The sequence below is a fragment of the Pyrus communis genome, chromosome 12, assembly GCF_963583255.1.
Source record: "Pyrus communis chromosome 12, drPyrComm1.1, whole genome shotgun sequence".
Lineage (NCBI taxonomy): Eukaryota > Viridiplantae > Streptophyta > Magnoliopsida > Rosales > Rosaceae > Pyrus > Pyrus communis.
This window is the reverse complement of record NC_084814.1, coordinates 3041324-3059339: the sequence shown is the minus strand read 5'-3', so window position 1 is coordinate 3059339 and position 18016 is coordinate 3041324. Positions and strand designations below refer to the sequence as shown.

At 34.1% G+C, this 18016-nt stretch overlaps 1 protein-coding gene across 1 annotated transcript; it reads right to left on the bottom strand.

Annotated features, from left to right (window-relative positions):
* Window positions 1-4109: 4109 nt before the first annotated feature.
* Window positions 4110-5542, bottom strand: LOC137711731 (AT-hook motif nuclear-localized protein 23-like). Its single transcript, XM_068450987.1, has one exon. The coding sequence runs from the start codon at window positions 5273-5275 to the stop codon at window positions 4385-4387; it is 891 nt and encodes a 296-aa protein (XP_068307088.1). The 5' UTR covers window positions 5276-5542; the 3' UTR covers window positions 4110-4384.
* Window positions 5543-18016: the final 12474 nt, after the last annotated feature.

Sequence of the window (18016 nt, the reverse complement as noted above, 5' to 3'; positions counted from 1 at the left end):
TCTCTTCCCTGCTGGCTCCTTCCTTTGGTTGGGGTCGGCGGCATCCCCTTGCCCTTCCTCTTTTCCTTCTCTTCCTTAGTGTTATGCTTGTGACCTGGCCTGCCGCTACCTATTGCTGTCGGATTGTGAGTCGCGGCTTTTTTCTCGGCGTCCTTCGCCGGTTCCCAGCCTTTTTTTTTGTTGTTTTTCCTGTGATTTCCACCATATCTTTTTCTCTTGACAACCTTAATCCCCATCCTACAACCACCCTCCTTCAACCCCCAACATCCATCCTCTTCATTCTTGTCCATGTGCTCTTCTTTCTCACACTCCGTACCTTCCTCAGCCTTTGCTCAAATCCAGTTGCGTCTCTCCTGCTTTGGCATCAGATTTATACCCTCCCTTCATGGCTCCGCACCCAACTGGCATGCCAGAAAATCGGCACCAAGCGTGATGCCGTTTGCCTAAAGCGAGAGTGTTTTAGATGCCCCCTTAGTCCCATCCCTTTCCATTTTATTTTTGTTTTTGGTCTACCTGCAGGAGCTTGCAATGGCGGTGAATATATGGCGGCTCTTCTCTGATGTGGCAATTTTGGTGGCGAAATTTGGCTAGGGATGTCTCCTTGCTATGGGTTGGAGTTTTGTGCTATGATTCCTTTGTCGAATTCAATGCGGAGTTGATTTCCTTAGAGCGTTTGCTCATGTGGCTACCGGCAAAGTGAGCGTCGGTGTTGGTGGTTGTGACGGTGTCTGCTGGATAGGGATTAGGGTCACGGTTTTTCTTTTCTGTTTTGGTCTTCTTGTTGAATGGACTTTTTGGCTATCCCCAATTGGGCTGTTTTTGTGGCTTGTATTGGGCCTTTTCTTATTTATTGAATTTCTTTTTTCTTTTCTTTTTTTAAAGGAGCTATTTGTCGTATTTAAACATACTTGCATGCATACAGTATTCAAAATCGTATTTTTAAGCGTTATTCATGACATCTTAACTTTGGACATTATCAAAGAGACCTTAATATATCAACATGGAAGCTCATATGTCTGGTTTCTGGTTAAGGAATAATAAGAAGATATAGGGTGCATTCATAGCAAACATTACTCATGAGCGTTTTTGTTAGAAATATTTTTGTAGAATCACATTCAAATTGGTTTTTTTGGATGAGCATTTCTGATGCTTTTATAATTCAATCACTTATCTTAATTTATTTAAAAAAATTAGAAAAACACTTTTAATCCTTATAAAAACACTACTTACATAGTTCAATAGCAATCGTTTACATGATTTTATCCAGAGTGAAAAATCAAGCACAAGTTTATAAAGTATGCAGCCACGTTTAAAGAGAGAGATCCCTTCAAATTAAGCAGCATGAAATTGAGTAACTTAGTACTTTTGGGAATCATCATTGCTGCACTGCATCACGTTGTTGTATATTCCACGTTAATTGAAATAACCCTTATGCACTTTAGTTTCATTTGATCACAATTGTTTATTAACTTAATGCATTCATGGAAATCTACAGACACACACACAGAAATTATGTTTTCCTGTGGGTGCATAATATTCAACTACTCTTGATCATTATCTCTAACGGTGACAGCTCAAATTAGTATATGGATATGTATTATATTCATATGAGAGAGGATCCTCACCATGGAGATCCTCCAATCACATCCGTTTATCGTACATCGTGTAGCTAGTTTTTATCATGTACTGTTTATATTCAATTTTAAATATAAAAAGTTACAATGATTTTTAACTGTACGATGTACAATGAATGTGATTTGAGAGTCCCTAGATACTCACAAAGAGGATCCGGCGAGGATACACCTGGTATTCATATGACCCCGTTAGCTCATACTTTAGTCTAAGTTTTCATATATGTTGCCATTCAGCAACGCATGCCCTATTTTATATTTTAGTCTAACTTTCTTATTTTCCAATACTCTCTCTCCATAACCATCTCACAGTTCCAACCTATAAAACAAAACAAAATTGATCACTTGCACCAGATAAACGCGCACAGACACACACACACACACACACATATATATATACGTGGTTTAGTGAGTTTGGAATTTATATATAACGAGAAACGAAATAGGTTGCAAGACAAACACAGCTTGGAATTTATGTTCTAACGTGAAGTCGCCAACTTTAGCATATAAATGGCGGAGGTTTTATGTATCGCAAAAGCTGAGCAGACAATCTTGTTCTTAGGTTGCCAGACTACTCATGTTAAAAGTTCAATGTGCGTCTCCAACATAAATGTAAGCATGAGAATCCACTTGTAATTAAGCATATTCGTATGCTAAAGTGCTTTAAGGAATCACATGATATATATTCTCCTATTTAAGATTACCACTATATGTAATATATATGACATATATTGCTTTGAGTGGAGTATCGATAGATTTCATCGAATACAAAAATACAACCACTTTCCCCATCAACGTCTTGCATGTCGAAGATTATTGATGTTTACCAACTTCAAACATAAATAAAGCTCTACTAGTTTAAACAACTTATCCTTCAATACCGACCTTATGAAGGCCTTGATTATATATCTCCTTCAAATAGTACTATTTTAGTGTGACGGACAAATGTAGCCTCGTGCTTTGAACGTCAGGCATTGTATAAACCATGCATTAAGAGGGTTATTATATAAAATGACAATATATTTATGCTTTTGAGGATCTGTCTATTGTTTATTTGTTCTGGCTAGCTCCTGATAATTATCTAGCTAATGTGAGTATAAGCAACTTGTTGCTCTGCAAGTTGCAAGTAAGCATGTGATTAATTTACAGATATAGGGATATTATCTGTATACTTCATATCTGCAATGTATCCCCGTTCCTATCTAATAGGTATTATACAGAAACTTCAACAGAGAAGTGTTTTTGTCAAAGGAAACCGTCTTAAGAACTTGTGGTCGTCTACATCAAATACCACTTAAGATGATATGAAAATGTGGTATAAAAACATGGTATGAATAGTATTACTCATCTCAAGCTGGATACCTAAATGGATGACTCCTTAATTACTTTTTTTAATTTGTATAAATTTATTAAGAAGCTTTGGGAAGCACAAACTTCTTAAGGCTATGTCTAGGTTAAGGATTTTCAAGTACCAAGGAATTGAAACCAGATTACTGGAATGGATTATAAAAAATGTTAGATAGGAGTGATTATATTACCAAAATCGCATATGAGCATTACAAAAACGTGTAAAAAGGATTTGTAAATGACTTTCTTTGCAAATTCGTTTTCCATGCCTTTGTAATGGTCATATGGTGTTTTTTAATCTCTCTCATCTTACATTTTATGCTCATTTCCTTGCTAATTTGGCCTCAATCCTTTAAGATTTGAAAGTATCTCACCCAAGTATATAATTAAAGAAATAATTTAATAATTAATCAGGAGTTTAACTTGCTTAATTAGGTTTTATATTTTTTACAAATTTGTAGCGATGAGAGCGATCTTCTAAAATGCCGAATTAACAAAGTTAATCAAGGAAGTTAGGGCAATGACCATTGGTAATGTAACTTATGTTGAGCATGTAGACACCAGCACATATAAATCCAATGAGAAGTCACCGTTGAGTTAAGTTAATAAACAAAGAAAAAAGGACCAAGGGTTTTCTCAACGGGCATTCTAGTTTTCGTTTTTACTTACTAATTTGTCATGGTGTTTCTTATTTATATATCATTAATGTTTCATGAAAACAATGCAAGAAAACACATACCCAAGTCACAGATCCTACAAGATTTACTTCAGACAGTCTTACAATGTAGTTACATATGTGTGTGTGTGTGTGTATCTGCTCCAAAGAAAATCATTCTAAAACAAGCATAAATTAAAGAAAGGGTAAGTGAAAAATCTGGTGGATCCATTACGAACCCCCTAAATTTCAGGGACTTCTGCTACTTTATGAACGTAGTAATATAATTGCTAGGTAGCTAGCTGTTTAAAGCTGAAACCTCAAACCAATCCATATATTTAAAGAAAAAAGTAAAGAGTAGTGTATTCCATAATCATGATAAACTCAGAAGACTATTTCCATGAATCCAAGAGACCGATCGAAAATCCATTGAAACAAAAGACATAAGGAAAAGAAGAGGAGGAACAAGACGAAGAACAAAAACAACAAAGGGGTTCAGAAAAGAAAAATAAATAAAAATTAAACATGAGAAGTGGTACTAGGTAGAACCAACAAGACCAAATTAAGTTGCAAAACATGGGCGTGATGTTAACGATGATAGCTAGTCCATGAAATTTGCTAACCTTTTATCTCCAACAAAGCTCATCTCATCCAGTATGCACTTAACCTCCCACAACGCACGCAGAAGCAGCTTCGAATCTAAATTGATTAAGGTTCTAAAAGTAAACATCGATGATGATCCCACAGAAAATCAGAATGGTGGACGACCCCCTGAGTTATTTCCATTTCCAGCCCACCCATCGATTGGCAACTGAACATTCTGCATATTCAATGGCAAATTGAAGAATGGAAGCCCCGAGGACGGGTCAGGAAAAGGGTTGTTTCCAACACTACCACCACCGCCGCCGCCGCCGCCGCCACTTCCCCCGGATCCCTGTGGGACCTGTACTTGCAACTGTTCCTCTTCATCCAAAGGCAGCCTCTCATAAGCAACATTAGTAAAGGATGAGGCGATCACAATAACGGGCCCTGCCGCGGTCAACTCCCCGACAACGCTGCCCCCGACAACCTGCCCCTGCCCGCCGGCCAAGAATATGGTCAAGCTTGTGGCCCCGGGTGGGGCAGGAGGTGGTAAAAATGACCCTGAAAGGGATAAAATCTCAAACCGTCCATGAAGTGTTACTACGGCCCCTGCTGCGGCCGGCTGCCGCAAGGTCACATTAGTGACGGTGCCACTTCCGCTCAAAATACAGATCCCACGCTGGCGGCGCCTAGCATACGTGGCGACGCAGTCAAAGACGTCGCAGCCGTTGCCTACCTCCAGAATATGTGCTCTGAGAGTGTTTGCACTCTCTCTTGTGATGATGACTGGTGGTTTTGGCTTGTTTTTGGATCCAGGTGGACGGCCTCGAGGACGACGAGCCACGATGTCTCCTGACCCGCCGTTGATGCCTCCGAGGTCGAGGCCACCCTGATGATGGTCATCTCCTGAGAACTGGCCCGTTGACCTTTTGACTACTGCATCGTCTTCAGAATCGGTTTGCTGTTGTTGTTGTTGTTGTTGTTGTTGTTGGAGGTGCAAGTCTTGCCTGTGAAGCTGGTGAACGTAGCGAGGAACTGAGCCTAAATCCAAACCGGCCATGGGCACATCAAAAGAAAAACAGAAAACAAGGAAGAAAATATTAAAAATGTTTTTTTATATAAAATTAATTTATGAAACTGGGAAGCAAATTAAAAACTGTTTGTGGTTTTTCTGCTTTTGTTTATTTTATGAAAGTGGGAAAATTTTAAAATAAGAACGGAAACAAGAAGGGATATATGGAGAGGATAGCTAGGGTGTGCTCCGGCAGTCGATGTTTTTAAAGAAAATAAACACAACGACAACAGCAACTAGGAAGATCGAGTGCAGAGAAAGGGAAGGGGAAGAAGAGGATGGATGAAAGGTGCTGTGTGGGGTTGGGGGCGACCAAAAGCTTAAATATACTACTAAAATATTGATTTCTTATTGTGAGGAAGAGGGGTATGGTTGCAACTATGACTCTCAACCTTAGAGAGTGGAGTAGACGCTATCTTCAAAAAAATTATAGAAAGGAATTATGATCTTATTCATTTTGAATACGATATATTAATATAAAAGATAAGAGATTTGTACTAAATTACACAATGAGTCCGTTATAATATTTTAGTTTCGAATTTGCCTTTTACGAGAATGCAACCTAACTTTCACTTGCAAGCGGAGTGATAAACTACTAAATTCTATTACTAATTAAGTACTGGTTTAGTATTGAGGTACTTTTATAAAAAGTGGGTATAACAAAAAACTGAGCTCAAAAAGGTGTTTAGTAAACACTTAAAAACAATTTATTTTCACTGTTTTGGGCGAAAAAAAAAAAACTGAAAACGTGAAGCAGCTCTCATAGCACAGCAGAAGCTGTTTTTTTTTCTTTTCAAAGTACAGCAATACCAAACCAACCCTAAGTGTCATCATTGGTCTCACTTTTTTTTATTTGAGTTTAGATTTTATAATTTTTACAATATACGTTAATTTAGGGTTTAGGATTTGAATAGGATCATAAAACATTTTTTTATTTGTTGAGCAACAGAGCCTAAAACCATATATGTAACCTTTTTTTTTTTTTTTTTTTTCTTTTGGAAACAAGGACCTTGTTAACAAAGGTTTTTTGTTTTTTTAACTAACATTATTTGGAGGTGGGAGATTTTAGTTAAGCCAGTAATATGGTAGTGGTAGCGACTTGTTAACACAATTAACACACAACAACAATCAAAATAGGATATGAAATAATGAGTAGTTTCTGATCATTTACTTATGGTACATATGAACTAATTGTGTAGGCAATTACCCATAAATTTACAATTTCAATCATATATGCACAAATATAAATTAAACCCAAAACTCATATGTAAGAGAATTAGTTATATGACTTGAACTCAGACATTTCTCCATTATATATACGAAGCTTATTTTCGCAATAGTAGGATTATAGGGTTTAGACTTAAAGTATAACGTCAAACTGTGTTTGGGTGAGAAATTTTTAAGTCCCAAGAAATTGAGGTTAAGTTCTGAAGGAATGAACTACAATATGTTATATATGAGGGATTTGACACTACCAAAAAAAAAACACTTTGTGCGACGAAATAAGTTTGTTGTGTACAGTACAATTTCGTCACGCAAAACCTGTGCGATGAAAGTTTGGTCGCACATAATTTGTCTTGCAAAGCTTGTGACGATAGAGTTTGCGCCATGAAAATTAATCTTCTTTGCGCAAAGTAGCTTTGTACGACGAAGATTAACATCGCACAAAGCTTTGCGCGACAAAATATTTTAAATTTAAAATTTTTGTTTTTAAATTTTTTTAATTAAAATAAATTAATTTAATATTTTGCCGCGCAAGGTTTTTGACTTTTTGTTTTATTATTTCTCTTATATTAATTGTTTACGCAATGAAATATTTGGTAGCACAAGATTTTTCGAATTTTTACTTTTTAAATTTAATTTAATTGTATGATTTTATTTTTTTAATTACTTTAATTTAAATTGACATAAAATAAAATTACATATGAAAACTAGTGAACAAATTATCCAATATATATAATATATTCAAAATGTACATATAAATTAATAAAGTACAATAATAAAATCCTAATACAAGTCTATTGTGGTGGTAGTGGCGGGGGATATGTTTCAATAGCGTCCCAATCCTCAACTTTAGCCGTCAAAGTCTCGACGATTCCCTACAAAAAAAAAAAATGGTCAAATAACAGAAAAATAACAAAAAATTGGCATAATCTCCCCTAAAATTGGTATACCCCAAATCCAACCCCAAACTCCACTCCTCATCTTATACTCGACCTCAAACCCCGCACCAAACTCAAAACTAACTCCAAATACACATATTAATGAAAAAAATTATATAATTTGGGGAGAATATACCTTTTGGCAAGATTGAGAGTGAGTGAGAATGAGAGGGAGGAGTGAGTGTGAGAGAATTAGAGGAGATAGTGAGAGAGAGAATAGAGAGTGAGTGAGAGTGAGAGATAGTGAAGAGAGAGAAGAGAGATTAAGTGAGTGTGAGAGAGAGGATCGGATTTGGGGAGAGGGAAACAAAGAGGAGAAGTAAGAGTAGAGAAAGACATTGAGAAAATGGTGGAGGAGTTATTTTGATTTTAAAGCCGTCTCACTTTGCGCGACAAAATATTGGTCACGCAAAGTCTTTAAAAAAAAATTTCCCGCGTCCCATTTTTGGTGCCCACCCAAATTTTTAGAGCCTTGCACAACGAAGTGTTGGTCGCACAAAGTCTTTAAAAAAAAAAAAAAAAATTAATTTCCCACATCCCATTTTTTGTGCCCGCCCAAATTTTCAGAGTTTTGTGCGACCAAGTGTTTAGTCGTACAAAGTTTTACGCGAAGAAAAATTGGTCGCTCAAAGTCTTAAAAAAAATTCCGGCATCCCATTTTTGACTCCCATCCAAAATTCGTCGCGCAAAATTTATAAAAATAATTTTTATAAATAATAAAAAAGAAAATAATTTTATTTTACAATTTAAAATATATATAAATTAAAATAAATAAGGTTTAGGCGACCATATGTGCATTCGTCATGCAAAGAAAATAATAAATAAAATAATTTAGTTTAACAATATAAATATAAAAATAAATAAATAAAATAAGTAAATAATTTAGGATATTCGTCGCGCAAATTTTTTATAAAATAATAAAAACTTATGAAAACAACTATATTTTTAAATTATAATATAATATAAATTAAATAAATAAATAAATATATTGGTTTGCGCGGCGCATGTATACAACTACACTTATATGAATAAACGAAAAATTACAATTTAACGGTTATTCAAACTCCGATTTTGATATTTTTTTTACAGCTACACTCATTGACCCTATATGAATACAATAAATGAATTCGATCTTCAATTTAAAATATTTACACTAATGGATAGCACAAAATCTTATGTTATACTTAATGAAAGTATAAATAAACTCTAAGTGTTAGTGAATATATTGTTTTGATGGGATACACATTCTACGAAGCTAGTTTCAACGATCCAACAGTTAAACTTGTTTGTATATACTTCAAGATCGCGTACACCAAAAATCGCAAAAAACAAACATTCAGAGATCAAGTAATGGGACAAAAGTTTTCGACAGTTATAAACGAAAAATCACGATTTAACGATTATTTTAACTCTGATTTTGATGATTTTTTTTACAGCTACACTCCTTGACTCTATATGAATACAATGAATGAATTTGATCTTTAATTTAAAATATTTACACTAGTGAATACCACAAAATCTTATGTTATACTTAATGAAAGTATAAATAAACTCTTAAGTGTTAGTGAATCTATTGTTTTGATAGGATACGCATTCTACGAAACTAGTTTTAAAGATCCAACCGTCAAACTTGTTTGTATATACTTTAAGAACATATACACCAAAAATCGCAAAAAACAAACATTCAAAGATCAAGTAATGGGACAAAACTTTTCGACGGTTATAAACGAAAAATCACGATTTAACGGTTATTTTAACTTCAATTTTGATGATTTTTTATAGCTACTATCCTTGACCCTATATGAACACAATGACTAGATTCGATCTTCAATTTAAAATATTTACATTAGTGGATACCATAAAATCTTATGTTATACTTAATGAAAGTATAAATAAACTCTTAAGTGTTAGTGAATCTATTATTTTGATGGGATATGCATTCTACGAAAATAGTTTCAACGATCCAACCATCAAACTTGTTTGTATATACTTTGAGATCATATACGCCAAAAATCGCAAAAAATAAACATTCAAAGATCAAGGAATGGGACGAAACTTTTTGATGGTTATAAACAAAAAATCATGATTTAACGGTTATTTCAACTCCGATTTTGATGATTTTTCACAGCTATACTTGACCCTATATGAATATAATGAACTAATTTGATCGTTAATTTAAAATATATTTTTCTAACAAAAATCCAATCCGAACTACAATAATATATTTTTCTAACCAAAACCCCGAACTACAATAATAAATTTAAAGCTACTTAATAAATATATATACCGTTCAATTTCTTAAATGTTATATGTACAAAATAAAAAACGAAAATAAATTGGTTTAGGTGACGAAATATTTGAATTATGTCGCGCAAAGATTTAAAAAAAAAAATTATTTTATTTATTTTTGTAAAGACTTTGCATGACGAAGTTTAAAGTTTCGTTGCGCAAAGTGACTTTGCGCGACGATGTGTTTTTCGTTGCGCAAAATTTCGTCGTGCAAAGTCAAAGAATGTGTGTTTCGTCACACAAGAGTTTTTTTTACTAGTGTGAAATGCTCTTCATGACCATTAGGAAAACATGTAGAAGAGGATTTAATTTGTACATGACTCCTTCTAAGACCATCTCCAACCCTTGGGGATAAAACTTAAAAAATTAACTAGAAAATTTTAAGCCATAAGCCAAAAACTGTTTTTTTCCTCCAACCCTTGTGGCTTAAAATTTTAGTCCGTGATGATTAAATAATGATTTTAGCCTAACTTTTTGTTTTCGGTAACTTTTTTTGAAAATAAAATTTATGTAGATTATCTTAATTTATTTTTATGAACATTTTAGTCTAAACATATTTAATTTCCGATAAGTAATTAAAAATCATACAAATACATAGGTATTTATAAAGTTTTAAGTTAAATTTGATTTAAATTATTTTAGACGTTAGATTTAATTTTTGGCCATCAAATCTTTCTTTTACTATTAGATATGATTTTATTTGATCATAACTGTTAGATTATAAGTAAAAAAAAAAAAAAATTGAAATATGACAGTTTGGTGGGTCCAGAATAATTTAAGCCAAGCTTAAATCCTTGTGGGAATCTAGCCTAGAGATATATTTTCTCCCATGACTTATTTTAGCCCATGGTTTGAGATGGTTTGGAGGGTTTTAAGGCTTATATTTTAAGCTTTACCCCATGAGTTCGAGATAAAGTAGAGATTTACAATTCCGTCTTACATGCCTTTTTAAGACTCATTAATTCCATTTGAATCCATCCTATTTAAATCTCGTGCTACATTTCTTAATACACAGCCTCAACAATTTATACAGTAATTAAAAAGAATAAATGAAACATTAAACAATTTTGAAGCGAGTACAACACGATGTTAACAAATTCCTTGATTCGAACTACTTTTTGAATTACATGGACTTTTTTTGAGGTGAAACAATAGTGAACTGATAGTTTTATGATACTAAACTCAATAACTTGCAAGTTTTTTTTATTTTGTTTGAGTGATCGAAATCATGAACAGAATTTGAACTTGAGTGAACAGAGAGAGAACATATTATTTTAGCAAACTTGACCAAATTGAAATATGCTATCCTGTAAACATTTTGGTTAGGAATAATAACGCATAGGTTTTTATAAGGTGATCATGAAATTCTTAGATAAATAAAGTGATATTAATCAACTATATGAGCATTATAGTATAGTTGTGCATAAATATTTGAAAGAGATGTGGCACCAAGAAAAATATTTAAATTGGATGGGGTGAGTTGGTGACAAATTAAGGATCTAAAAGGAGCGTGGGGGAAGTAGTTATTTTAAATGTTGGTTAAATTGACGTTTTACTTCTAAACAATCATTTTAGTGGAAGTTGATTTCCCAAACTCAATTTTTTTTTTTTTTTTTTTGGTAAATTAAGATCCTAAAATACTAAAAATTAGCCGATTCGCCCCTTATTGTTAGACTTCATCCACATTTCTGTCAAATTGAAGGGCAAAATTGTTTTTTCGTTGCCCATTCTTACATGCCACCTATCTCCACCAATAAAAATAGGACACATGGACTAGAATAATTATAAAACTTGTGAAACAAAGCGAATTCTATTTTGACAAAAAAATTAAATATATGTACCTTTTTAAAACTGGATTCAAATTACCACAATAATGAAATCTATAACATTTTTAATTATAAAAACTGGCATCCTAACAATAAATTGGATGTAATCTAACAGTAGGGGTAAATCGACTATTCTTAAATAGTTTAAGTCCTTAATTTTTCATAATTCTTCAAAAATAATAATTTAGAAAGTCAATTTCAAATAGGATGATAGTTGTTACTTAGTACTACGGTCTAGTGGTGTTCATATTCACTTGTAAGTGAGAGGTTTTCGGTTCAATTGTCAGCAAAGACAAATTTGAACCATATTATTGATAGCTCATTATGAAGCGAAGCTCATCTCCTCTGTTTTAGTAAATAATATCGTTTGTTAAAAAAAAAATGATAGTTTGGAGGATTAAAAGTTTGATCTAATGATATACATAAACATTTGAGTAAAAGAAGCAACCTTAAAAGGGGGAAAGGGGGAGGGGGGAAAGTGTTACATGATGGATCGTCGCATCGCTGCTGAAGATGTTGGCCATGGTTAGGGTTTCTCTGGTTGTAACAAATAACCATGGTTAACTTTGAAAGTTGACCAGGTTGAGTTAACTTGAAACGTGAGGGGGAAGACAAATTGAATTGTTATTAAAAAACAACAAACGAGGGATGAAATGGGCAAGTGGGAGATGGTGCTGCGGCGGATTGGTCCCACTTTTGTCCTCTTCCTCCAATCTGGACGGCCCCTTCTCCCTCTCTCTCAACCCACTCTCTCAACCCAGCCATCCTTGCTTGACTGAATGGACCTTAAGCTTTGATTAAACAATAAAATTATAACAACGACCAATTATATCATTGAACGCATCGAATTAAATGGTTCAAGCATGAAACTTTGCATTAATGTACTTGTAATGTGGGAGAGTGAAGATCAAACGCGTGCATCGAGCTTTGTAGCGTGAAATTGGCGAAATATTTATCATCATCTTATGTAAAGATCAAATTAAACCCACAAGGAAGAGGAAATAAATTGTTGAGAGAGCCGCCCAGCTTGACGTTGTTGTTACGAACAAGTTGGCCAGGTTGCGCAGCCAGAAAGATGAATGAACCTCGTATCTACATTTTGTAGTGAGAATTATTTTTTTGAAATGATATATAGAGTTGTAACCCATACTTTGAACACACCCAGCATCGGATTTTTTCTGGTACAATGTTAGCTGAGTGTTCAATTGAAATTCAAAAAAAAAAAAGATCAAATTGAATTTGGGGTCGCCCTAAATACTCAGGTTAGTAAAATGGGAACCACCCACAACAGGCGGTAGCAAATTCATATCCAAAGACAAAAAATTGATATAAAAAAATGATAGTAGCATTCACATATCTATTTTTACATCTCACACATTTGTGTTAATTTTTTATCATTATTCTTCTTCCATTCATCTGATCTGACAGTCGAATGCTTAAAAGGTCATGTGAGAAGTAAAAATAAGTGTAATACCCATTCATCTGATCTGACAGTCGAATGCTTAAAAGGTCATGTGAGAAGTAAAAATAAGTGTAATATTACACTAAAAAAAGGATGTGAAATGTAAAAGAAAAGTTCTTTTTAACAAAATAACAATAATCACTAAAAAAAATTCAAACTACATTAAAGATCTGTACAAGACACAAATCTCAATCAGGAATTGAGCTTGGAAGATTACAATATATCTGCTTCATTTTGACGTTCTCTAATCAAGTAAGTCAATACTACAACTCTAAAATCATTAAATCATTTAGTTCTTGATGCAGGCCACGAACCAAAGCTATTATTATATAAAACTAATGACAACTATAACATCAAATGGATTTAAGCGATATAATAACTTACATGCATTTGTGGAGCTATAATGCATGAATGCTATTTTAAATTTGCGCCTTATTATTAACTCTAGTTTAGTAGTATTGTCTTGAAATTTTTTATTTTTTTAGGAGTTTTATTGTAAGCATTTATTTCATTTGTCTTTTTATGTTTCTCATTTTAGGTGTAAGCCTATACATGCAAAGTTCAAACATTATGCAACCATTTGTGTATGTGGCCTCTCTGTAGCTTGCTTGAAATCTTGACACGTGACCATTTACTTAAACCCACTTAACAGCATTAATTCTTCAATCTAATTCTGTTATCCCTTAAATATAAAAAATAAAAAAAACAAAATCATATACTACTAAGCACGTTTCTTCTTTTCTTTTCCTCTCCCTGCTATAAATTCTCTTCGTCTTCTTTCCACATTACGCAGAATTCAACAAAAAAAGCTTCTTATGGTTGTGAATTATGGGGTTTTTCGCTCGTGTTATCCCTTAAATATATATAAAATTAAAAAAAAAAACAAAATCATAATACTAAGCATGTCTCTTCGTTTCTTTTCCTCTCCATACTATAAATTCTCTTCGTCTTCTTTCCTCTTCACGCAAAATTCGACAAAGAAAGCTTCTTATGGTTGTGAATTATGGGGTTTTTCGCTTGTAAATTATGAACAATCAAATGTGTCTTCAACACACACACACACACACACACACACACACTCTCTCTCTCTCTCTCTCTCTCTCTCTCTCTCTCTCTCTCTCTCTCACACACACACACACACACAGACACACACTATATTTGTCTATGTACCTAAGGGTTTTTGGTCTCCGTATCCTTATAAGATGTGAAATCTAATATTGTTTAATTTGGGCATAGATCCATCCTTGTATTGGAACCAAATTCGAGCACATTTGTGGGTGGAGGCAAAATCCAGTCAGAATTTTTCATGATCTTTGGCGAGAGGAGAATGGGGTTGATTGGGTTTATGGTTCAATCCGAATAAAACTACCTACATATCTCCGAGAGGGAGAATCAACACACATACACACTATATTTGTCTATGTAGCTAAGGTTTTTTGTTTTCATATCCTTATAATATGTGAAATATAATATTGTTTAATTTGATCATAGATCTTTTCTTGTGTTGGAACCAAAATCGCGCACATTTGTGGACGGAGGCGAAATCTAGTCGAAATTGACCATGATTTTTGGCGAGGCGAAAATGAGGTTGATTGGGTGTGTGATTGAATTAGAAGAGGACTGCCTACATATCTCCGGGAGGGAGAATCAAACCATGAGTGCATTTGTAAGAAAGAATGGTGTGATATGCAAGACATCGTGAATCATCATTGACAAAGTCCTAGGGCAGGTGGTTAAGAAGATAAGTTCTCCATGGATGTGTTTATGTGTAGATGGTGCATCGTGTATGCAAGATGAGCCTTTGTTAGGCGTAGAGAGAATACGTATGTATTAGAGAAGATGAAGAGTCCAAAGAAGGTCCTAGATCATAAAAGACTTTCTCCATCATAAAAGACTTCCTTCATCATAAAAGACTTAGTTAAATAAATACCCAGGCCAAGGTATTTATAAAGATCTTGAGAGTTCTTGTAGGGGGAATAATCCCAATTATATCGGAGACAATCTAGGACAAAATCTAGGATAAGATATCCATTTCTCTTACGATTATGATTACATTTCCTAATCCCTAAGATATCCTAATTTGACTTGAATTAGGGCTTCCTTATTTGGGAGACAAGTAATATCTTCAATGGGGTTAAGCTTAGCCTATCGGACTAAGGTCGTCAGACTATGCCATGTGGGCTACTGGCATTCCGGCCATTCTTGCCACCCGAGGTGCCACGTTCATGGTTCCAAAAAATCATGGTCCTACACCTTGGATTCATTTTCTTTTAATGTACAAAAGTGAAAGCAAGCATCCATCAAAATTAGGAGGAGACAATTGATATGTGATATACATGACCCTATATCTACAATAAACCCATAAAAATAGTAACTGATCAATTAATACTAATGAAGCTTGTTGATGCATAAAATCAGGTAGACTTTGGAACAACGTAAAATATCAAGTTTGTGACCTCCGCATGGTTGCTCTGGTCCCTAAGTATAGGTAAATATGTAAAGGGATAGATAAGGAAAGCAAACACAAAATATGTACGTGGTTCACCCTAGGTTGGGTTACGTCCACAAGGATAGATAAGTTGTCATTAATAATATAGAGGTTACAGGATACAATGGTTTAAGCATAATCATCATTAGTGGGTTCTAATAATGGTTTAAGTACAATAATGGCATTAAGGATTAATTGTAAGAGAATATTCTCCTTTTATGATTTAGGAGAATCGTACGCTTTCATCCACGATCGATGTGGACTTTAAGAGCTTTATTCTAATGTTGACACATGTTGCGTTATAATTGGTCTCCTGGTTGGAGAGAAACTCTTTTGTGCTTCAGCAGAGGTGCCTCAACATGAATGCTTTAGTAGGTCCCTAGAGGTATGAAGTTGACTGGTGCTTGGTAGTTTCAGGATTGGTGAAGTATAGTACAAACAAAGTTGATGCATTCCATAAACATAATTGTATTGTTTCACTGACAAATGGTATATGACTTGGCTGAAACAAATGAAGTAGATAAGCCACACACTAATATTGTCCTTTAGCAAAAAACTATTGAGTAATGTTAGAGATCGCATTTATTTGGGGAAAATATGAGGGAGATTACTTTTTTGTACTACATTGTAATTATGTCATTTGAAGTCGCACGTAATGTGTACACGCCACATCAATTAATAAGTTTATCTAATTGAGGAATATTTTTGCTCACCATCATCGATCAAGTGACGGTGATGCTCACCACCCTATCTATCAATATTGGATGAATTTTAAATTTTGAGATCTTTGTAGTGTGGACATAAACAAATCTCAAAATTAAATTCATCCAATGGTAATAAGTAGGGTGGCGAGCATTACCACCCCTTGAGAGTGGTGAGCAAAATTGCACCATATATGATTGGATGTTAATTTTATAAATCACCTGCCCCAGCAGGTGGTACACTAATGTGGTATAATTTTGTGGTCTCCCTAGCATTAATCTTTATTTATAATAGAGGTAAGACAAAAAAATACTAGTAAATATAATCATACCACATTTTAGTATTGTATGATGCGTATACACTACCTTAATAAATGACGTTATCACATTGAATATTAATTGAATGAGTAATGCTAAGATGATCACATATTTATACTACATTGGTGTACCATTTCAAGTGATGCATACAATTAACATCGAATGAGATAAATTCATCAATGGACATGACATGTACAATCACTTAGCACATCAAATGGTACAAAAATGTGGTTTCCTAACATTTTCCAAGTTCAATACATCACATTACAACATTTAGTCTTAAAATGTGGAAAAATAAATGTAGTCTTCCAAGTATTTTCTAATACTATTAGGTACTTCTTACTCAAACAATAATTTCACTTAGACATAAAAAATGAACCATATTCATTTTATATATATATATATATATATATATATATATATATATTTTTTTTTTTTTGAAAGGAAAGCGTTGTATTGATTAAAACAACTCATGGAGAGATACATATGTCTTGGAGGAGAAGATCTTGAATGAGAGTAGGATGCTCCTCAATCCAAACTAAATTATTGCTACTAGACAAAGCAAACTTTGCAAGATGGTGGGCAACCCCATTACATAAACAAGAAATATGAATAAAACTCAACATAGAGAAGGAGGATGCCAACTGCAACACATCATTCGCGATCAAACCTATTGCCGAAGAGTCTGAATAGGTCTTATTAAGAGCTACTATGGCCTTCATGGAGTCACTCTCCACCATGACCTGTTGAAAACCTTGATGTTGCGCCAATTGCAGTTCGTACCTCACAGCAAATAACTCCAGGGGCGGCACAGAAGTGACACCTGGGTATTGCTGCTTCCCTGCAACCAAGAAACACCCTCCAGTCTCGTATCACCACTTCAACACCACCCAGCTTGGTATTGACATTCAACGCCCCATCCGTATTGATTTTGACCCATCCTTGGTTAGGAGGAAACCACTGTGGAGTTCACTAGTATTAAAGAGTGTATTAATAATGTTCTCAGTTTTGTGTGTTTAAATAATATTATGTATACCACTTAGTACTACGACTTAGAGATGTTTGACTCTACTTGTACATTTTAGATTCGATTCCTATGAAAAACGAGTTCACAAACAATTTATTAGCTTACCTGTTAAGCTTAACCCAGACACCACACTCAATGTAAATATATCGTAACATTATCTCTCCAATTTGGACTATAACGACGTAACAAAAATTGAGAAATAGACAAAGAAATCATCAAACAAAAGGACCACATGTAGTGTTCAAATTTCAAGTGGAAGGCCTTCATATTTATAGGTGAGGTGGTAAATAAAAAAAGACCATGACTTATCCACTTCACATTAAAACAGTTATTTAAACAAAAAAAAGAAAGAAAGTAAACGACGCATATAAATTAAGATAATAAAGTTTCTGACGCTAGTATCCACCAATACGAATGCACCTTAAAATTAATTATTGCTATCAATGTAACCATAAT

Excerpts from the sequence above, each read along its gene's own strand:
- LOC137711731 (XM_068450987.1), bottom strand. The coding sequence starts at position 5,275 with ATGGCCGGTTTGGATTTAGGCTCAGTTCCTCGCTACGTTCACCAGCTT.